The following is a 24,473-nucleotide window of genomic DNA, read 5'->3' as shown; positions in this document are numbered from 1 at the left end:
TGGGAGAGCTACATGTGTTTGGCTTGTGGTGGCGTGTTCTGTGGCTGGCTGAGTGTGTGAGTCTGGTGTGCTTGCAGTGTTAGCAGTCCGTGTCTGTTGGTTCGGTGTTGGCGGCTTGGATTGTGGCTGTCTAGGTTGTGGATTGACTGTCGACGGTCTTGACTGCGTGGGTGGAACGGAGGATCTGGGTGCGTCAGAATGCAGCAGTGTGTGATGCTTCTGATGGCACTGATGACACGTTCCCTTCTCGCAGGTTCTGGCCCAATGTCCAGGATACAAACAATTCCGGCAGAGCTTGTTCCTGTTTGCAGCTTCAATCCTCTCCGGCACGCTCATCCGCTGGAATCTTGCGCACTGGAATACCGAGTGTCGTGGCTCGCTGCAGAAGTGACACTTCAGAGTGGATTTGAAGGATGTATTGCACACTGCTGGACGAGGTTGTCGTTGCTGGATGGGAACCGTAGGCCTTGATGGAGCGATCGACTGTAGAACGGAGCAGTGACTCTTCAGAAAGTCCATCACAGCGGGATATTGTGCAACTTCCTTGCTGTTGTGATGTGTTTCCCAGTGGCGCAGGGTAACCATGTCCAATCGGGAGCAAACCATATAGGCGAGAATCTTGCTCCAATCCGAAGGTTTTTCGCCGATCTTCTCCAGCATCTGCAGGTTCTTCTCGAAAGCGTTGATCAATCGATTGAGTTCCTCGTAGCCTTCCCTTCTGAGCGTCTCCACGGCGAAGAGAGCATCGAGGTGCGCCTTGACGATCAACTTCTTATTTTCATACCGGCACTCCAACGCCTTCCACGCCACCGCGTAATTGGCTGCCGACAAATCGACGGAGTTTATTTCCTGCAGCGCATCCATCACCGGACAACGAAGACACAAATAGGTGAACTTGTCCACTTCCGTGAGGAGGTTACTGTCGTGTATAAGACTCCGGAAGCTGTCACGGTACGGCACCCATTCTTGGATCTTTCCAGAGAACGACGGCAGCTTTATCTCGGGGAGTTTTTTTTTTTTCCTTCTAAACCATAGGGGGATAATCTGCTCAACAAACACCCTAACAGAAGGTTAGGGTAGTGTAGGTCTGACAGGCCGTCTTCTACAACAAAAGTAAAATCCAGGACTACTCTCTCCTCGTACCCACTAAACCATTCCTATGGTCGCCAAACCCTACGTCTCTCCGGAACCACCAAGAAGGTATTGCTTCAGAGAGGGGCTAGTGCACATCGCACCCACAAGGTTAGCTGCGTAGCCTGCAGCAACGAACATCGATGACTCGCTTTGGAGAGTCCATCACGGTAGCATGCTGACGCTTAGCCAGTTTCCCGAGTAGTCCTCGCCACTCCCTTTGTCCTCGGAAGGCGGGCAGGGTCATCCCCGCCCGCGCCCTACTGCTGAGCGGACATCAAGAACTGATGCCCACGTGCAACCCGATCTGACCTGCCCGTAAGGAAGGGTATCACTACCCTTCAGGCCCTATCAGATGCACCCGTAGGTTGCAGACAGCAGGATCTCACCAACCCCGACCCTTGCCGGGGACCCCTTTCCAACCGCGGGCTCGGATCCAACCCAGTAGACCGACGCCACGACAGCACCACTACCGGGACTTCCTCTCCGCGGCCACTTAATCGTTGTAAGGGTCGATCTCGACCGCAGGGCACCGGTATGACCTACGAAGCCGACTCCGAACCCCTGGACCACCTCTTGTACTGCATCTGGACTAGCCATTCTCCGAGTCCACGCGCCACCTCCTCTGTAGCTCCCAGACGATATGGGTGATAGCCGTTGAAACGGCGTTCCAGCCAAACTCATCCCTACACATCCTCTGGACCAAGTTGTCCGGAGTTGTGTCCTCCCCGCATGTGGCAAGCATGCGGTCACGCATTGTGCGAGAACGCGGGCACACGAACAAAACGTGTTCCGCCGTTTCCTCTAAACCATTGCACGCTGGGCATTCGGGAGAATCCGCATGCCCGAAACGGTGTAGATACTGTCGGAAGCAACCATGACCTGTAAGGACCTGTGTCAGGTGGAATGTGACTTCCCCATGGCGCCTATTAATCCAACTATCTACCCTCGGTATCAACCTATAGGTCCACCTTCCTTTGGTGGAACTGTCCCACGCGCGCTGCCATTTGACCATAGAGGCCATCCTGACAGTCCTGCGTATGCCTTTACCTTCGCAAACTGGGTTCCTGGTTGCGCATCCGGTGCTTGCGACATGGAGTTCTTCAACGTACTGCATCCAATCGACTGGAAGGCCTGCAGCTCGGACTTCAGTGCGTAGTAGCTGTTTTCGAAGTCCTGCCGCACTTTGTCATTTTGCTCAACGAGCGCTTCTTCGTCGCCATCGTCATCCCAAATCGCATCCTCCAAAAGCAGCTCAATTTGCATTCGGGTTTCGAGGAACTGACTAAACAGCTTGTCCAACGCTTCCAATCTAACGCTCACTTGTCCCGCATCTCGCTTCGTTTGGAAACCACTGACGAACTGCTGAATTCCTTCAAGCGATTTCCGCAGCTGGTGCTCCTGCCTATTAAGCGTGTGAAGGTCAGGCATCATTGGTCAAAAATCGCACTAACACTCGCACTTACAATCGAGTTGGGCAGCTCAATCAAATACAGTACCAAGTCACTCCACTGCACAGTCTAAAATTCACACCACTGCACTGCACTGCACTTGCACAATCACTAAGCACTTTGATTGACTCGACGAACCACCCACGCGACCCGGATTGACAGACTTACAACCCAATGAAAACGACAGCAGCAAGGGAACCAACCATGGAAGAATCGACAGGCCAACAAAATCCAGCGAAACCGAGACCAAACAAGACCTTTTTGAGCGGACACCAGGGCTTAAATAAAGATAGACTCACATCACATGCAATCATTCATTTATTTGCAACAGCCACAGAGCTTAGAATGGCGTTTCATGCAATTTACGCCACACCAAAAATTCATGCACTCTACTCCCTGTTTCCGCCTTCCAGCCTGCAACCGTCCTCGTTGATGCAATTCCTCGCTGGGGAATGTCTGCTGTCCGACCCGGTGCCCCGATTCCACGTCTGGGGTTCTCGCTGTCGCAGTTCCGTCAAAGAGATGGCCACTATCCGCTCCGGTAGTCTCCAGTTATTCTCACTTTCAACACTACCGACGGCGCACAATTTCTTCCGCGATGGCGCGATCTTTCACCGAAATGGTGACACTTCGTCTTTTGTCACTGTCCGTGCATAATAGTGCAATCGTCCATCACTGCCCTTGGGTAATTGTCCAAGCACTCGCGCCGCTGTCCGAAAACCTTCACCGGAACGGGATCCGGCTCGAAGGGCCAAATGTTCGCGCGTCACAAGAACTGTTTTCGGACACTTAGTTAAAAACTCGCGGCGGACTGTAATCGAAACTAATTTCTTTCTGATCCGCCATTGTGTCAAGTTTGTTGTCCGACGATTTGCTCTGACCTAAAAATCACCAAAAATGGAGAACGACGCCGGAGAATTCGTTGACTTGTACTGCCCAAGGAAGTGCTCGTCCTGCAACCGAATCATCCACGCCAAGGATCATGCCTCAATCCAGATCAACATTGTCGATGTGAACCCCGAGACCGGCCGTATGCTGGAAACCTCCAAGGTGTACGCCATCTGCGGTGAGATCCGCCGTATGGGAGAATCGGACGATTGCATCGTTCGTCTGGCCAAGAAGGATGGACTCCTGACTAAGAACTATTAAATTCAATGTATCTATCCTAAGGATAAACAATGAAAACACCTATTGCGCGAACAGAAACACGATAGACCTCTTGTCTTCGCGGCGGTATATTGTACGTAGATTCGCTAACTGAACACGACGAATCAGAGCCGTCGTTTTTGGAATCGCCGGTCGAATCGCCGTTTGAATCGTCGTTCGATTGCAGAGCGAGACAGCAGCCAAACTGACACATCGCGCTGACATATTTAACGTAGGAGCAACACGGGCGTGAGATTTTCTCTCGGTTGGTGTAGTTTGTTTTTATCCAATCTGGCATTTCTTTTACGCTGCTTATGCTGCCGGTGCTGCCAGCTGATGGAGGTAAGGATGGAGTAGCATAGTCGGAGTGGCGTTCCAATGCGTTTTCGGAATAGTTTGTCGAGATAAAAAGTTTTCGTTATAAAATTCTTTAAAAATTCTAGTTCAAAAGTTCAGCATTAATCTTTTCAATGCGTTTTTCATATATTATTTTACAGAGAACCAGTGTAGAGGTCGTTTAACGTAATAAGAGCATTAACTTAAAAGTCTATATTTTACAAGAATGCATGGAAACGCCCCTTGAATTTAACGGCGATTCCCAAACAGCTCAGGCAAATTCCCTTGGAATTCAACTTCGAAGTAAAATCACAATATTTACTTCTGCAACCGCCCCAAATTCAAGCGATTGTACTGAAATATTTAATATACTTTTTCGGATGTGATATTGTGTGCTGAAAAAAAATAGGTTATCTTTTAATATTATTTTTTTTATACTTAGCTCTAGCCGTGAAGCGATGTCAGTTTCAGGAGAATACAATTTTCTAGTTGGAATTCACAAACACACTACTTCGCACCCTACTCTACTCTACTGTTCTGCTAACTCCAGCACTACTTACTTTGCTTTACTTTACTTACTCACTCACTAACTCACTCCACACAATCATCCCCACTCTGGAATCAGAATAGAATCCTGATGTTCCTGAGATAGAAGGAGATGTGCTTATATCCTTTTTCGTTTTTGCTGTTTCCCCATTTGGTGTCTCATGAATCAGAGAGATTCATTTGTCCAATCAAATTTATCAAATTTCCCCTTTTGGTTCATCAAATTTCCCCAGACGGTTCATCTGACCAATCGCATTCCAAAATTTTCCCTCCGAACTGACATGCGTTTCAGTCCCTGCGCCTAGAAAAAATCGTGAGCTCGGGATAAACTTTGATTTTTCATGGCGAGTTAAAAACAAATATTCAAATCTAATGAAACTTCGATTCTATTGAAACCTGACTCGTTCCTCAACACCAAAAAATATATATTCAACCCAATAGTTTTTTCCATACTCAAAAGTTAAGCATCATTCTATATCATTTATGTTCCCATTAAAATCGAACCCATCATTATATAATTTGAAGGTAAACCATCCTTATTAAGTCCGACCCAAAAAGGGGCCTTTCTAATTTCAATTCGACCACATTCGGGATAATTATCCATGACGAAAGAAAGCTTTCGTTTTGGATCGGGATAATTCGGATCCCTAAAAAAATGGTGGGGAGAGATCGGTTCAGCTTCGGAATATTTATCCGTGACGAATGGAAGGGAGAGATCGGACCCACGATAGGTCTTGATCGGGATACGAGTCCTACAAAATATCCTCAAATAGTGGTGGGGAGAGATCGGTTCAACTTCGGAATATTTATCCGTGACAAATGGAAGGGAGAGATCGGATCTGTATTCGTTAAACTTCGGAATATTTATCCGTGATGAATGGAAGGGAGAGATCGGATTCATATTCGTTCAAGTTCGGAATATTTATCCGTGATAAATGGAAGGGAGAGATCGGATCCACGAACGTAAAGCTTTGGAATATTTATTAGTGACGAATGAAAGGGATAGATCGGGTTCACATTCGTCCATGTTCGGTATAGTTATTCATGAAATATGGTGGGGTATTCTAGTCCATATTTGCAACCCCTACCCATAAATAAAATTCCACTACAAATAAAATAAGTTTGGACCCGAACACTATTAATGAAAAAAGGTGGGGATAAGATCTAATCCGTGATGTAAATGATGTTTCCCAATTGACTGATTCGTACTCAAATATAAGAAGAAAAGTCTCGTACCGTCGATGGGGGTGACAATGGGTCTGGGGGGTGAGATTGGGTCAAAACGGAGAAACATAAATTTGAAATAGCTCATCAACTATCGCTAATTTATATTGAAAACTTTATATTATTTCAAAGAGGAGATGTTTTTACACGTCATGATGCAGAATAAGATGTTTAGCAATAATCGTTTTTTGTTAAATTTGTGGCTAAACTTATATGATGCAACTACTAGTAAATCACTCCTAAAAAATTTCTCCTTCGTAATGTTTAACACAAGTACCTAACCATAAATTTTCTTACAAGTGATTAGCAGTAGGTATTACCTGGTTGATGAAATGAAAAAAGCGGGATGTCATTGCTCTTTTTATTTAAAAATTCAATATATTTGACCCTATGTCTAAATATTAAGAATGGGGGTGAGATTGGGTCAAGCAAGTTATCGAGTGCACATAACTTTACTAAAAATTCAGCTTGTTATCCAGCCCCCATTTGACGTTAGAGTGGTGCCATGTTTACCGTATCTTCATAAAAGCACGCTTTGTTTCGAAAATATGTCGAGAAGTGTCAAACGAGTGTGTTAAAACGTTTAGTGCCAAACATCATTTATTACAATACACCCATGCACTTGGACAGCTCCTCTAATCATCAGCTAATCTTTAGAGTACTGCAATATCGTAAGCTCACAAAATAGACTTAATAGCGTTCCTCTATCTCGAGATGGATGATTTGCTTTAGCAATATAGAGGCCAATGATCATGTACATAAGAGCTTATAACGGAGGGTTTGGTTAAACATTTCTTATGCAGTATACTAAAATTATCATGTTTTTTTACAATCAATCTTTCAATGCGCCCTCCCTCATTGTAATCCCCCCTCCTCTCATGAAGGTTGAAACTCTAAATGAGGATGATTATGATGGCTAAAAATAACGATACAGCATAAAAAAGTTATTTTATCAAATTTCAACCATTTTTTCGGTTGTATTAGGCCTTTTATGTGGATTAGTCATCTTTTAAAATTACCTAAATATTTTTTTGTTATGATAATATTGTGTTTAAAGTAGGTTTACTAGATATGATCAATAAAATTAATTTATATTCTCAGATAGGCGATTTCGAATACTTTGACCCATTCTCACCCCCTCTAAGGGGTGAGATTGGGTCAATTTTCAATCATTTGTAGTTTAGTAAGCAATTCATATAACGTGATATTTTCTTGCTAAACTATCATTACCACATAAAAGAGTATACATACCAAATAAAAAGTTATTCCGACTTCATTTTTATTTGTTATTTAACAAACAATCTTTGAGTATCCTTTTTTGACCCATTCTCACCCCCAACGACGGTACTCAAATTCGTTCGAGAACCTCTGTAGCACGAATACTCATAATCACAGTCGAACCGATTGTTCCTTACCCCAGGTTCTCGCCTTGAACGAGTGGCTAAATCTATGCCTTATATGAATCAGTAGATGGATTCCTGTCTTTATCCATCGATACATAGGCCACGTCCCATAAGGGACTGTTCATAAAGAGAATAACAAAAAGAAAACCCAAGACAGACTGTCGCTTGCAAAACGCATTTCATTTGGATCGCGCGTTCGATTAATATTTTCTCCAAACATAAACAACTCTTGACTGACTGAACGCCAATCCATCAACGGTGATCGTTCCAGAGGAATAGATATGAGAAAGTGAAATGCTGAATCGCACTTATATGACTAAAACGACTGAAAAGCTTGCGTAACTATGATTGCAATTTACCGAGCAATTGCTTGCTGTCCGAACTCGCTATCGCTCGTTGGACCTAAAAAAGGGATAACATCTAGAGTAGAGTGGGGCAAAAGTTCGAGTGGGGCAAGGTTTCTTTTGAAGTTTTTGAGCTTAATTCAACTTATATCTTTCGGGTGTGAAGGTTGTTCGAAGCCTTTTTGAAAAAGAGTCTTTCACTCCAAACATTATGAAAATTGATCAATATTTCGAAAAGTTATGACAAAATGTTGGTTTTTGATCAAAAAATTGTAATATGCGATGGTCCTTCCAACGCATGGAATGGAATTCTCATGAAATCGAATTCGATATTTTATTTTGGGGGGTAACTAGGTATATTTTGAAGATGCTTTAGTATGTTTAACTTTCTGCAAAAAAGATTTGGAAATCATATTTTACACATAGTGGGGCAAAAGTTCGAATTGTGGGGCAAAAGTTCGAGACATATGGCAACTTTAGGTAAAACCCTAAAATTCTGAAAATGTGCATATTATCTCTAAAAACGATGAAATTGGTGAGAAAATTCGATCTGTGTTGAAAAAACATGTTGTTTTATCTGAATTTGGCGGAAAACTACTACTTTTTGGTGAAGTAAATTTGACCCTGATTTGGGTAAAATCCAGATCGAACTTTAATGTGTATTTCAGTTCCAACATCAAATATTAATTGGTTTTAGGTATTCCAATTACCAGAGTTTCAAAAATGTGCACTACGGTTAGCGAAATACCACAAACACTAGATTCGAACTTTTGCCCCAGTGGTGGGGCAAGAGTTCGATTTAGACACACACATACAAAAAGTGTTGTAACTCAAAATTGAGAAGACATTTGGCGTAACTTCAGCAAAATTTTAGCTCATGGATGGTAGAATCAACACACGGTATTCATTTATTTTTATCTGCTTCTATTTCTTGAAAAAAATTGAATTTTCATCTAGGGTCGAACTTTTGCCCAACCTTACTCTATGTTGTATTATACCGGGCAAATTCTTGGATCTGTGGTTTGCCTAGAACTGAATCGATGCAGTTGCGGTGCATCGGATATCGGAAACTTCGGCGGCCTTCTGCCGCCTCAGTTCCTCAATCCTCTATGCGGCTTCGCCGCAAGGTCTATATATTTTTTTGGCTCAAAATGCATTTACGTTTATTGTTCGTTTTTTGATATTTATTGATTATTTATTTTCTTGTTTATTGCACTTTTTGAATTATTTATTGCTTTTTCGATATTTTTTTATTGTGAATTTTCTAATTTATTATGGAAAAATCAAATTTATTTATGGAAAATTCGAAGTTTTTTTGATGGGAAAATTGGCTTTCTTTATTGCAACAATTGAATTATTCATTGCATTTTTGACGTTTTTTATTGCTCAAAAATCAATTATTTATGAAAACTTTTGATTTATTTATGCATTTTTTTTGTTTGTTTAGGCAGCTTTTTTGTATGAAAATCCTAAAATTTTTGTATGGGCCGTAACGCTCGGCTGTACTCCCCCTCCCCCTAGAGCGTTACGTAATTTGTGGACGGCGCCTGATGGAAATTTTGTTATTTATTACTGCTTACACCCCTGTTTCTTCACTGGGACTTTTGGAATTATTTATGAAGAATGATCACTTTCATATGAGTCGTTTATATTTTAGCCGTATTGGAATTTATCAAAAATTGCTTTGAAAACAGTTTCTCCATTTCTATTGGCAATTGCTTTGGAAAACCATTTTATATTTCATTTGAAAACTTATTCATATTGTTTTAATGTTATGATTTTATTTCTTCGGGAAGTATTTTGAAAAATTGTTTTCTCAAACATATTCTGAAATTTCTTCTAAATTTTAGTAATGCTTCAGGAAACTCTTTGTGAAATTTATTTTGATTTATTTGATTGTTTTGGCAGTTCGACAGTTCTCCTCGCAAATTCTTTGTATGTATTTTTACATTTATTTTTCTATACACATTTCCTTTGAGTATTTGTTCTGCAATTCAACTGAAAATTATTACAAAATTCCTTTGAGAATTATCAAAAAGTTTTTGATAAATACTTTTAAATTATCTTCCTGCAATTTCTTATTGAGTTCTTTCTGCAGTTCCATCGGCAAACTAATTGTGATATTTTCTAGCAATTCCTTTGGTTATTTCTTCTTCATTTTTTTTAGAAATCACCCAGGAAATTTCTTTGAAAATGATCGGGAAATTCCTTCAAGGTTTCCTAAAACTTCTTTTAGAATGCTCTTGGAAGTGCCTTCGACAACTTATTCGGTATTCTTTTTGGAAATTTCTTCTGCAACGGAATTTACTTCACGATTCCCTTGTGTAATTTTAGTAGCATTTCCTTTGGAAAGTCCTTCAGTTATTTATTTATGGTGTCTTCAGCTATTTCAACATTCAAACGTATTTGGAAATTGCTTTTTGAAATATTCCGGCAGATTTTTTTGAGAACTTCTTTGGCAAACACTTTGATTTTGGTAATTCCTTTAAAATTTTCTCCGGCCATAAAAATCTTTTTTTTTATTCGTAAGAGAGTATCTAATCGAATTTCCAAAGTAATAACAAACGGAATTCTTCAAGGATTTTCCAAAAATGTTTCCGGAGGAATACTGAAGAAATTTTGCAAAATTCAATTTACAAAGAGCTATCAAAAAAAAAATACTATAGTAATTGTCAGCGGATTCTCCAAAGGGATTGCAGGTGAAATTTCCAAAGAAATTGATAAAGGAAGACATCCAGTGACCCAGTGAAGAATTTTCCGTTTGATGATTTTTTTTTTCAAACTGGAATGGGAATTAAACACACAATCCGTGGCTTACAATACGCCTTACAATAGCTTCCCCTTCATGGAAAACCCGGTAGAACCCGACTTTGGCGCACGTTTCGATTTTTTTTTAATTAATGGAAAGTGATACAAAAAATCTAAAAAATCAGTTTTTAGCCAAGATCCTAAGGATTATGTTAGTAAAAAAATATTTGATTTTACTCAAAATTTGGAAATGTTGGACTCTCGAGAACACCAAAATTTTTGGTAGGAAAACCGCTCTCATGCCGCAAATTTTTGTGTTTGCACAACGATTTCTCCCGTAAAAATATGTTTTATCATATAACTATGTACGGTCATTTTGCTCAGAAACTAATAACGAGTCGAATGGTATATAAATATCAGGGGGTTTCATACAAAAATCTACATTGAGAGGCATTTGTATGAAAACATTTCCAAAATTATTGCGCGCCATAGCGATCGAACAGCAGCTAACGGTTTCTTGGCTGGTCTGCGGTGGGCACCCGTGCGGATGATGGGAAAGAACATGAAATGGTAAAATACATATTATAAAAGGCTGGCGTACCTAACAGTACGGTCACAAACCCCACAGCAGAGTGTATGTACGCACAAATCTCAACACGAGCTTGAGAAAAGTTGGCTGTGAGCACATGAAAATTCCATGAGCTTGAGACTCGCGATGTTAGTGCACATCACATTAGCATTGCGAGTCTCAATGAGACATCTCAATGAGACGAATGAGACAAGCTCCAAGTGCAACACCGCATCGGTTTGATTTACTCTTGAATCACTTCACTAGGGTGACATTTCAGGATGATGTTCAGCTGGGAATGGGCTGGCGTTTCCCTGGGGCGGGGAGGTTCAGATCGTTAGTGTGCTGGGATAAATTGAATACAATTAGAGATTGTTTTATGACGGAAAAGGGGGTGCGAGGAACAATCCCTGAAAAGGCTTCTTCCAAAATGACGTGAGTATGCCCATAACTTATTGGGGGACAGCAGGCTGTAGCTTTTGATTGGTGAATTTCTAGGCATGTTCTGTTTGACCATACAGGATCGTTTGGGATGATGAAAAATGACACCAACGTTCAACGAAAGTTTCAACTAAGGTTATTTTTTCGGCTTACAAATACTATCATAGGTTATTAATTGTAAATAATATTGTTGGGGTCAATATGGCCCACACAGACACGTTAAACATGTAGTGTGAAGAAGGAGAGATATGATGTGCACAATATCTTTGGTTAGGGATATTGCAATCTCAATCGATGAAAACAAATCCAACATTTATTGGATGTCCAATTGGCCCATTTTATCCACTTATGCGCGCGCGAGTCGTAATGGCCGCGCTGGATACAAGCGAGCGGTTACGATATTGACGTTTCGTGCGGATAGCAACTGGTTGACTTTACCGAACAATTGACGAGGGGTGATGAGGAGAACCGCATCGCTTCGAATTCCCGGATTTTCCACTAAGAAACGTTAAAATCCGAATCGCTAGTACCCATCGCTGCCATTACTGCTCGCGGATAAACCGATTCAATCCCCGGATAAGTATCAATCTCGGTATTTTTGCCTTAACTCTAAGGTGGGATCAGGCCACCAAAATAACGTCGCTGCAATTTTTTTCACTTACGAGCATCTCAATGAGACGAGTCTCACGAGACGTCTCATTGAGGCATGTGCACTAGATTTTTCATGAGCATGCTGTGATCTCAAATCTCAAAAAATAATCCTGAAACGCATTTCAAACCAGCGCATGGCACACTGTCTCATTCATGTATACATGAGCTTTTAGACACTCTGCCCCACAGTTATGATGTGGGTATTTTCAAGTATAATAACCTCAATCAATTTCCAATATTACTGCTGAGAAATTTCCCTAAAGAGTTATCGAACAAAATTCCAAAAGAATTGATGAAATAGTTTTCAAAAAATTGTCCAAGTAAACCCAAAAAAACTTATTTGAAGATTAGGATCAAATCCAATAAAAATTGCTGACAGGATTTCCAAAGAATATGCCGAAGGAATTCCGCCAAAAGGAAATTATTAATGTTTTCACTGGATAACTTTTAAAACACTCGCCAGATCGATTTGCTTGTAAATACCCAATCGAGTTCAGTAAGAATTGGGAAAGATGTTTCCAGAAAAATTTTGAAAAAAAGTCCCAAAGTAATAACTATAGGATTTTTCAAACGAATGTAAAAAAAAAAACAAAAAAGAACTTTCAAACGGAATTCCCAAAGAAATTTCCGTAGAAGAAATTTCTAAAGTAGTTCACAAAGCCATTGCCGAAGCATTTGCTACATTAATTAAAGTTCCTAATATAATTGGAAAAACTTTTTTTGCCACAGATTTTTTTTAGAAATTTCTAAAGAAATTACGAGTTTAATTTTCGACGCAATAACAGTTTCCAAAAGAATTGCCAAAAAAAATTCCAAAAATAATGAAGTAGGTTTGAAATTGTAGTAGTAGTAGTAGTAGTAGGCTAAAAATGCCAAAGAAATTCCCGAAGGAACTTTCAGAGTGATTTAAGAACCGATTTACAAAGAAATTCATCAACGAATTGCTGCACAGATATCCGAAGTTATAACTGAAAAAAGAGAAATTGTCGAATTAACTACAGAAAAGATACTTAACACTTAGATCAAACTGACAGCACAAGTGCCACGTTGTGAGCGAGTTTTAAAATAAACTTTCAATGTGGAATTTTCTTTTCTTCTAGGAAGCTTTTACAAACATAGTAACATATGAATACACAACGATTAAATCAAGCTTTGTTTGCCGAAATTTGCCGAGTTGAATGTTTTAGCCTAGGGGCGGGACAGTGCCTAATACCAACGCTAATACCGCCTAATAAATATTAGTTTTCTAATCTTCACCGTTTACCGAAACATTTTTAGTGTAGTATGTCATGACTTTCCATACAACAATCAACTGTCAAGAAAACGAGAGGTTCAAATACGGTTTGTCTGTTCTTTTCCAATTTGTTTAATGCAAACTGAACAATTTTAATAAATTTCTTTTAATTATTTTAGCATGAAAATAAAGTGAGTTTCAAAGGAGATGACTTTTGAATGTCGATATTGCTGAACGCAAAAAAAAAATTAAAGAGGTGGCTACATCAGATGTGAATAGACGTGGTTCCGATACAGGCCTAAGCATGAAGCTTGTAAAGAACTGTTGTTTTCAAATGCAGATATTGAATAAATACATGTACATAAAAGAAAAAAAAAACTGTATTGAATTGAAGATCACGTTTCTAAGCATTCATCGACTACATTTCCAGAATATGAAAGTTGGCGTTAACATAACAGGGTCATATGGCACTATGCACTTCAATAACATTTTGGGCTTGAATGCTATTGCTTGTTTCAAATTGTGGTGGGTCTAGCTAATTGGATATTGGCCATCGAAAATTGATCCAAAGGTGGACTCGTGGAATTGTTGTACCTCTTGGAATAATCTGTGTAATTTTGAAGATGATAAACACAAACTTTTGATATGTGGATGTATATTGTATATTAACATATCCCCAAGCGGTAATAATGGCGGCGGGAAACTAATCAGGAACTTACTTGGAGGAAAGCCAAAGCGGTTCCATTCTCCACCACACCCCTTCAATCACCATTCGGTGGCGCCAACCGATTGCGATCCCCAAGAAACGTCAAAATTTGAATCGATTAGATGGGCCCACCGCCGCCATTACCGGATGAGAGGATACGATGTATCACAGTTCCGCGACCTTTTCCACCAGCAAACTGAGTCGATTTTTAATCACTTTTCTGATAAGATTCATTCAGACAATCTCAAAGCAATGAAAGCACGCATTTCTTGTTGTTGAAATTTTGAGTCAATCAAGTTCAAAAGCGTGGCTTGCTTGGTTCAAAACGAATTTCCTCTGGTATTAATATCTCTTAATACTGCCTAATACCGCTAATCAATATTAGAGTTGTCCCGCCCCTAGGTTTTAGCAGAATATTTGTTTAAATTCAGCAAGGTTTGCTGAATTGTTCAGTAAAATCTACTGATCACCATTAACGTTTTGCTGTAACTCAGCAAATTTTGCCGAAAGAAAAATAAGCTGAACCTTCCAGCTTAGCCAAATTTGGCTGAAAGCATCACATCACGAAAGCTCTTAGTCTTCTGGGCAACTTTGCAGAAGAAAGTATTCTTCTAAGTGGTCCAGAACACGAGATATACGACATTCAGACTAAACTGGAAGTTCATAACAACACTAGCGCAACGCAGTGAATAATTCTCGAACTAAATTGTTTTCTATGCGAAAGCTCTTAATCTTCTGAGCAACTTAGCCGAAGACAGTTTCCTTCTACGTGGTTCAGAGCGTGAGATATATGACGTTCAGACTAAACTTTAAGCTCATAAGAGCACTAGCGCCACACATTGAGTGATTTTTGATCTAAATTGTTTCCTATCCCGAGCAGAAGAAAATTACAAGAGAATAACTTATCAAGGTATTTATCTTAAATACTATCATACCTTGATATGCACTCCATTAGGTGGTAATAAGAGGCAAAATAACAAAAACGAATACCAAAATTTTGTATAAATAACACCTAGAAAATAACAAGTCTTGTTATGTCAATAAATAATGCATACCTAAAACTTCATGTGCTGTATTTGTTATCCCAAGGTTATTGAATAACAAACTAATATCTTTTCTTGATATTAAATGTTTCATTTGTTCGATGACTTCATGATATAATAGAAAATCTTGTTCTTCGGTTACTTTTACTGCTAAACCAACAAATACTACATCAATACCAAACTCTGCTCAAACACCTCCAACTGTTATTGTGATGTTCTCATAACATTTCGTAGAATAACGCAGCAATAACAATTTTAGGTATTAGAGCACATGTTGCTCTTCGCATGGTATTTGCAAGGTATGCCGTTCTGCTCGGGATGTTGAAGCTCTTAGTCGTCTGAACAACTTAGCCGAAGACTGTATCTTTATAAGTGGTCCAGAACACGAAATATACGACGTTTAGACTTAACTGGAAGGATTGTGCGATATTTGCCAGAAAACCGTTCGCCAGAAAACCATTCGCCAGAATGCCAAACGCCAGTAAACCATTTGCCAGAATGTACCATTTGCCAGAATACTATTTGCCCGAAAGTACCATTTGCCAGAATGTACCAATCCCCAGAATTAAATATTAAATATTTATATACCATTCGACTCGTTATTAGTTTCTGAGCAAAATGACCGTACATAGTTATATGATAAAACATATTTTTACGGGAGAAATCGTTGTGCAAACACAAAAATTTGCGGCATGAGAGCGGTTTTCCTACCAAAAATTTTGGTGTTCTCGAGAGTCCAACATTTCCAAATTTTGAGTAAAATCAAATATTTTTTTACTAACATAATCCTTAGGATCTTGGCTAAAAACTGATTTTTTAGATTTTTTGTATCACTTTCCATTAATTTAAAAAAAAATCGAAATGTGCGCCAAAGTCGGGTTCTACCGGGTTTTCCATGAAGGGGAAGCTATTGTAAGGCGTATTGTAAGCCACGGATTGTGTGTTTAATTCCCATTCCAGTTTGAAAAAAAAAATCGTCAAACGGAAAATTCTTCACTGGGTCACTGGATGTCTTCCTTTATCAATTTCTTTGGAAGTTTCACCTGCAATCCCTTTGGAGAATCCGCTAACAATTACTATAGTATTTTTTTTTTTGATAGCTCTTTGTAAATTGAATTTTGCAAAATTTCTTCAGTATTCCTCCGGAAACATTTTTGGAAAATCCTTGAAGAATTCCGTTTGTTATTACTTTGGAAATTCGATTAGATACTCTCTTACGAATAAAAAAAAAGATTGGTATGGCCGGAGAAAATCTTAAACGAATTACCAAAATCAAAGTGTTTGCCAAAGAAGTTCTCAAAAAAATCTGCCGGAATATTTCAAAAAGCAATTTCCAAATACGTTTGAATGTTGAAATAGCTGAAGACACCATAAAGAAATAACCGAAGGACTTTCCAAAGGAAATGCTACTAAAATTACACAAGGGAATCGTGAAGTAAATTCCGTTGCAGAAGAAATTTCCAAAAAGAATACCGAATAAGTTGTCGAAGGCACTTCCAAGAGCATTCTAAAAGAAGTTTTAGGAAACCTTGAAGGAATTTCCCGATCATTTTCAAAGAAATTTCCTGGGTGATTTCTAAAAAAAAATGATAAGAAATAACCAAAGGAATTGCTAGAAAATATCACAATTAGTTTGCCGATGGAACTGCAGAAAGAACTCAATAAGAAATTGCAGGAAGATAATTTAAAAGTATTTATCAAAAACTTTTTGATAATTCTCAAAGGAATTTTGTAATAATTTTCAGTTAATTTGCAGAACAAATACTCAAAGGAAATGTGTATAGAAAAATAAATGTAAAAATACATACAAAGAATTTGCGAGGAGAACTGTCGAACTGCCAAAACAATCAAATAAATCAAAATAAATTTCACAAAGAGTTTCCTGAAGCATTACTAAAATTTAGAAGAAATTTCAGAATATGTTTGAGAAAACAATTTTTCAAAATACTTCCCGAAGAAATAAAATCATAACATTAAAACAATATGAATAAGTTTTCAAATGAAATATAAAATGGTTTTCCAAAGCAATTGCCAATAGAAATGGAGAAACTGTTTTCAAAGCAATTTTTGATAAATTCCAATACGGCTAAAATATAAACGACTCATATGAAAGTGATCATTCTTCATAAATAATTCCAAAAGTCCCAGTGAAGAAACAGGGGTGTAAGCAGTAATAAATAACAAAATTTCCATCAGGCGCCGTCCACAAATTACGTAACGCTCTAGGGGGAGGGGGGAGTACAGCCGAGCGTTACGGCCCATACAAAAATTTTAGGATTTTCATACAAAAAAGCGTTACGTAGGGGGGAGGGGGGGACGAAAAATGTCGATTTTAGCGTTACATAATAAATGGATGCTGCCTAAACAAACAAAAAAAATGCATAAATAAATCAAAAGTTTTCATAAATAATTGATTTTTGAGCAATAAAAAACGTCAAAAATGCAATGAATAATTCAATTGTTGCAATAAAGAAAGCCAATTTTCCCATCAAAAAAACTTCGAATTTTCCATAAATAAATTCGATTTTTCCATAATAAATTAGAAAATTCACAATAAAAAAATATCGAAAAAGCAATAAATAATTCAAAAAGTGCAATAAACAAGAAAATAAATAATCAATAAATATCAAAAAACGAACAATAAACGTAAATGCATTTTGAGCCAAAAAAATATATAGACCTTGCGGCGAAGCCGCATAGAGGATTGAGGAACCGAGGCGGCAGAAGGCCGCCGAAGTTTCCGATATCCGATGCACCGCAACTGCATCGATTCAGTTCTAGGCAAACCACAGATCCAAGAATTTGCCCGGTATAATGCAACATAGAGTAAGGTTGGGCAAAAGTTCGACCCTAGATGAAAATTCAATTTTTTTCAAGAAATAGAAGCAGATAAAAATAAATGAATACCGTGTGTTGATTCTACCATCCATGAGCTAAAATTTTGCTGAACAAAGTTACGCCAAATGTCTTCTCAATTTTGAGTTACAACACTTTTTGTATGTGTGTGTCAATCCCCAGAATTAAATATTAAATATTTAATATAATATGGTACATTCTGGCAAATGATACTTTCGGACAAATCGACTTTTTTTCCTTTTTCTAAGAATTAATTGAAACTAAAGATGTGATTGTGAGAATTTGGTCGATATATTTCAGTCCATCAACATAAAAAATGTCGTCCGTCAGTTTCAATCTTTTACAATAATTCAATATGTTCACTGCTAGGATGATCTCTTGGTTTGTTTCGATAAAGGGCGACTAGGGCTAGAACAACGAAAACAACTGGAAATGGCTCATCACTAGTGATTGAGCAAAGAGAAAATCGATGAAGAGAAATCGATCATTGCAGATACGCCTGTATGATACTAAGCGCGAAACTTCGATGTAACTAGGCTATAAGTGCATAGGTCTACAAACATCTGGTATGGTGAAAATACTGCTGATTGAAGTCCAATAGGTAGAATGATTATCACGAATAGCAATTAAGTGATTATGGAACAGGAATGGGAACGGTTTCTTAAATTTGTTCGGTTTTCCCATAATTAGCTGATACTTCCACAATATTATTATTGCCTTATTCTTTTACCCTAATCAACAATAAATGTCAAAATGTACCCGAGCAGAAGAGAAAAACAACAGCATAACAAAATGCGTTATTTTGGCAAAATAACTGCATAACGGAATTAGTAATTTTCATGTTATTAACATAACATATTGAGTTATAAACTTGGCTGTCATAAGCGGCAAAATAACAAGTCACATAACAAAAATTTGTTCCTGAAAAATCAATTTAATAACATTTTTTGTTAGTGGCAATAACAACTTAATAACAGTGAATTTGGGAAATATTTCAATAACAAATTTTGATATTAAAGAGTTATTGATAACATTTCGAAAGCAAAATTAGGGTAAAAACTAACTTTTTTTACTCATTTTTGGGTAATTATTTTAAGTGTGTTATTCTATTTTTAGAAAATAACAGGTCACATAAAAAAATTTCGAATTCATTATAAAATTTACAAACATGGACGGGATTTGATCCTCCAATCCAGCTATCGTAAATTTTCAGTCGCCTTTACCAATGAGGCTATCACAGCACTTGCAGTGAGGAACGATAGAAGCTTTACTGGTTCTACGTATTGCCAGTTTCCCCATTCCCCCATTTCATGTTTGCCAGTCGCAGGACAAAAATAGACAGAGATTTGAATGCAAGATCAAACAATGAACCTCTCTCTCTTACCAACAGCGCTATCGCGGTGCGCAGACATGTGCACTGTAACACTAATAACAGTGGTGGCGTTCGCATGGCCCGTCGTCGGCTGTTTCGGAACAAAGAGAACGACGAAAAAGTTGCTACCTAGTCGACTATTTATGATTGAGCTTCGTCATGGGGTGCATTTTGGCGGTGACAAAGATTCTTTCCAGACGGAGATGATTTTTTTTTAATTTTTTGTTTTGTTCGCGTTGTGAGAACGGCGATTATACACGTACCTACGTGAGCGAAGGTAAAAGGTAATTATATCATATGCCGATATGATTACTTCTGCAGATGCTGTTTAGTTTTATTCTGTTTTAGATTATTTTTAGTAATGAAAAAAGATATTTATGACATAATGTCAAACAATATATGATCGAATAATAATAGATCGAAAGAAAAAAGTTATAATAGACAAATGCAATCATCAATTGAGCAGAATTGTCTGTATAGTTGACATTTTTATTGATTAGAATTATTTAGTAGGTACCATATTTGCTATCTCCACTCTCACTAACATTCATTACTTCGTAATACATAGTCTGTTCGGTACTTTTTGACATTATAATTAGAGGTTAGAATAGCAGTACTGATAAAATGACATATAAATTCAACTAATTTTACTCAATTTTGAGATAAAAAAAACTCATTTGCAGATGTATCACTTTTTGAAGGTAAAATTTTACTTAACCTATAAGAATTGGGAATCGTAGAAAAGTGATAGGAATTTGGCACCGTAACGGGACTGGGATATTGAAAGAAGGAAATTAACACAAAGATAAACATATCAATAGCTATGATGCTATATTTACCCAAAACTCAAATTATAGCAATGAATAAAATAAAAAATACGGAAGAGTCTGATGAAATTTCTAGAAGTTGCAATGCCTTTATTTTTTACTTCATAATATGAAACAGCAGACAATAAAATAAAGAAGGTAAACTATGTAATGGTTATATCTGCGATAAATTTTCTCCGATTTTGACAATATTGATCTCATGTGATCCAGATTTATTTTTTCCATCAACAACAAATCCGACTGAACCGATCTGGTCATCGTGAGTTTAGAAAAAAACCCGAATTGCCATACACGTGGAATTTTCCATAGACCAGCTGCAATTGGCTTCTTTAGTGGTGTTGAGATAATTCCATATTCACAATCTACATGCCAAACTGAGCCGACATCCAAATTTTCATGAACTTTGGTGCCCGGGAACCTATTTAAAAATCGATTTAAAGTTTATATGGGAGCGATTTGTCGAATCACCCATCGTCGCATTTCGTACTGGGCGGAGCTGTCAAGCAGTTGCCCAGCTGTCAAAAGGTGATTTCAAAAAATCTTTTTGTAATTGAATTTAGGTATCAAAATAAAGTTTTAAAAATCTGAAAAAAATCATACTGGCTTAAAAAAAGGTGCTCTTTCGAATAAAATCAAAAAATCAATATATTATTCTTAATTTGAAAACCCAATTGGTGATTGGTACAAATTAAGTACCTTACCAAGAAAAAAATGTTAAATTTAAATTTATACGTTCAATATGTAGTCCGCCCAAAGTCTTACACCGTACATCAAACCGTTTTTAATTAGATTTTGTTTTAGATTTTATAGAGGCATTTTAAAATCTTCTCCTGTGTGGTAGGGATAGGATTTTTCAAAACACCATCGTTCTTCTTCTTCATGCACCATCAAATCACCAATAGCATATCTGCCCAGCCTAGGCCCAAAGTATTGACTTCAAAGTAATCATTACGAAGCATAAATGTCAATTTCTTGATTTTGCTTTGGCTGACCAAGCCAAGGTTGACCGTAGCATTTTCATAATTCAAATCTCAATTTGTTCATCGAGCACATGTTCTGTTGTGCTGCACGTGGATGTCAAAGCGTTTTCAACAGTGTAGGGTAGGTAATCATGAATTGAACCAATATGCGGTTTTCTGAAGCATCGGGAATTTTGACTGATTTTTTCACCCACATGGAAATAATTTATTACGGTGAAGTCTCAGGTATATGAAAGACGTAAAGTGGTAAAAAGCTTACATTACATTGAAAAATTCAATTATTTGTCAATAATGATTTTAATCTTAATTTGAACCATCGTAATCATAATTTGAACCAATTTTAATCTAGATTTGAACTACTGGCGGCAGCAGCTCGAGAAATTCCCACAACAGCCAATTTCATGCTAAACAACCCAAAATCACATGGATCTGCCAATTCTCATAACTATGTTCGGAATTCTTCAGAAATTTGGAAACAAAATTTGGAATTTTTCATCTTCCAAGAGTAAACAAAGCAGCCACTAGCGCAGTCTGCAGGACAACACTAGAAGCTCGCCCCCTCTCACTAGTTCAAATCTAGATTACAAATGGTTCAATTCAAGATAAGATTCTCCAAGTAATAATTACGTAAATTTGATAATTTTATGACAAATAATGTGGAATATTATTCGGTTAGTCGATTCTACGATGAATTTGCTTTCAATTAACGTATTCACTTATTGCGTGTGATACAATGCGTGAGCTGTACGAGTGCACCGAAAATGTGCTTCCTCTGGGGGGAAATGGGTGAAATCGCAGTGATTTTTCAATTTCTTATTTTCAATGAAAAAATCGCTTCATGCAATGCTTTTAAAGTCAATTCTACCAGGTTATATTACGAGAATCAATTTACCAACCTTTTTGGGACAAGATTTGCCCAAAAAGTGTATCATTTTAATGAATTTCGAAATGGTTCAAATTAAGATTACAATTTGACTAGTTCAAAGCTTGATTTCTTACCCTAATTACGAAGCATGTTTCACGAGAGACCATATCTTTTCAATACGCTAACTCCATAACAACGCCGATATTACTGCGCCACTTGGGCAGTGGCTGGTATTTTGGGTACTTTTCAGCTACAACTCAGTCAATTTCAGAAATTTAGCAAAACCTCGCGCCGCCCAGCAGGGACTTTGTTTTGTACACATTACAGCACCTCCATGTCACGTAATACACACCTCTTATCAAATGTGATACCGTAAGCCTACCATACTTTGGGCACCTGGGGCCTAACTTTGCGCACTTTTCAAAAAATCGTTAAACAGTTTTTCTGGTGCATTATGCAAACTTTTTCCCACGGAATACTAGCTAATGATATGGGGCATGCACTTTGTCTCAGTTTGGATGTAATGATAAATGGAAGAGGAAGACAAATTGATGAGTGAATATGCAGTTGCTTTCCCTAAAATGCTGTAAATAACGTTGTAGAATGACGTAGGTTTTGTTTCAAAATTTGTTTTAGTTTAGATAGCAATACCATAAAGTATTTGTGCACTCTCAATAATACAATAATAACCAAACTTGTTCCACAACAGAATGTAATATTGAAATGTTATTTAAGGGCTGCATACCAATTGCTTGGTCATAACAAAATAAGATTGTCCAACAAAACATGTTATGGAAACGTAATGCCTTGATAATTCAATAATAACAAAACAAGATATAAAAACAGGTTTTGTGATTTCGTAGTTATTAATTTGATATTCCCCTCTGCTCGGGTAGTCTTACTAACTAAGAAGAACAGCCTTTGTTTAAAAGAAGGCAACATTCACTAGTTTTTTTTTATCTGTATTAACGAGATTTTTAGCCTTAGGCTAGTTCATCTCGGGACCCACACTTTACTTCCCTTCCGAAGGAAGAACTCACATTTTGCGAGTTTACCGGGAGTGGGATTCGATCTCAGGTCCTCGGCGTGATAGTCAAATGTTCTAACCATCACACCAGGTCCGCTCCACAATTCACTAGTTGAACATCAACGGTTTCGGTGCAAAAAAAAATATTTTTTTACAACGAAGCTATTCTCTCTAGTTCAAATAGTGAATTTTTCCTTCTTCTAAACACAGGCTGTTCTTTCTAGTTTCCAGTTATTGGAAAAAAATAACCCCGTTTATTGTTCCTATATTTAAAATAAGGAAACATTCATGGGTAAAATACAGTATTTAGCTTCAACTTCCAACAGCATAAAAAAGAAACGAAAAAAAAATATGGCCATTCGGCAAAATAACGTTTTGACCTAATGAACTTCGACCAAATGACATTCGACCCAACGGCCTTCAGCCGAATGTCCTTTGACCATTATTGATATTAAGATTCTATAACAGTAGCCGGAGTGTCATTAGCCATAGTACCATAAGCCCACATATGTTAAGGACAGACTTGTTAGAATCCCAAAATGTCCGCCATAATATCTGATGTCGGTACCTATTCACGATTTCGAGCGCACAAATCTATTCTTAAACAACACCAGCGCACCTGAGTTTCTTATTTTAAGTTTATTACAAGTGACCAAGAACAAAATAATAAAATGGAATGTTGTTTGAAGCTTGCTTCTTGAGATTTATGCATCTGAAGATCTGATTCACTGCTGAAGTGGGATGTCAAGAAGTTTGTCCTTCAGCTCACATGTTTTAATCACCGTGATAAGGGAATATATTAGTTAGAAAGATTGTGCGATATTTGCCAGCCCCAGAATTGAATATTAAATATTAAACTCTGGGGATTGGTACATTCTGGCAAATGGTACTTACGGGAAAATAAAAAATTTCTCCATTTTAGCCGAGGCGGTAAACGCACGGGTATTCAGCATGACCATACTGAGGGTGACGGGTTCGATTCCCCAGGATCTTTTCGTAAAGGAAATTTGCTTGACTTCCTTGGGCATAGAGTATCTTCGTGCCTGCCACACGATATACGCATGCAAAATAGTCATTGGCAGAGGAAGCTCTCAGTTAATTACTGTGGAAGTGCTCATAGAACACTAAGCTGAGAAGCAGGCTTTGTCCCAATGAGGACGTTACGCCAAGAAGAGAGAGAGAGATGTGATTGTGAGAACTTAGTGGATATATTTCAGTCCATTACCATAAAAATGTCGTCAGTTTCAATCTTTTACAATAATTCAAGGAATTCCGTAGGAAACCCCGCAGGAATTCTAGAAGGAATCTCCGAAGTAATTTGAAGAGAAATTATTAGGAAATCCCGAAGGAATTCCGGGAGTAATCCCCGAAGCAATATCAGGAGGAATCCCTTAATGAATTTTAGGGGGAATCCTCGGAGGAAGTCTAGAAAGAATCCCCGAAGATATTACAGGAGAAATCCACGCAGGAATCCCAGAGGACGCCACCGAAGGAATTCCTCTAAAAATCTCCGAAGGAATTACAAGCGGAATCCTCAAAGGTGTTTCAAGTGGAAACCCCGATGGAATTCTAAA

General features: G+C 38.1%; 2 protein-coding genes across 2 annotated transcripts in view; both read left to right on the top strand.

The window, feature by feature from the left end:
* The window catches only part of LOC115261841 (diuretic hormone class 2), a 331,133-nt gene that overhangs the window by 204,698 nt on the left and 101,962 nt on the right, over positions 1-24,473 (top strand). The window lies entirely within an intron of this gene.
* On the top strand, positions 3,408-3,773 carry LOC109415097 (small ribosomal subunit protein eS21-like). Its single transcript, XM_019688959.3, has one exon. The coding sequence runs from the start codon at positions 3,480-3,482 to the stop codon at positions 3,729-3,731; it is 252 nt and encodes an 83-aa protein (XP_019544504.1). The 5' UTR covers positions 3,408-3,479; the 3' UTR covers positions 3,732-3,773.

This window comes from Aedes albopictus, chromosome 2 (assembly GCF_035046485.1).
Source record: "Aedes albopictus strain Foshan chromosome 2, AalbF5, whole genome shotgun sequence".
Classification (NCBI taxonomy): domain Eukaryota; kingdom Metazoa; phylum Arthropoda; class Insecta; order Diptera; family Culicidae; genus Aedes; species Aedes albopictus.
Note: the sequence above shows the minus strand (reverse complement) of the source record. Positions and strands in the feature narration are given on the sequence as shown.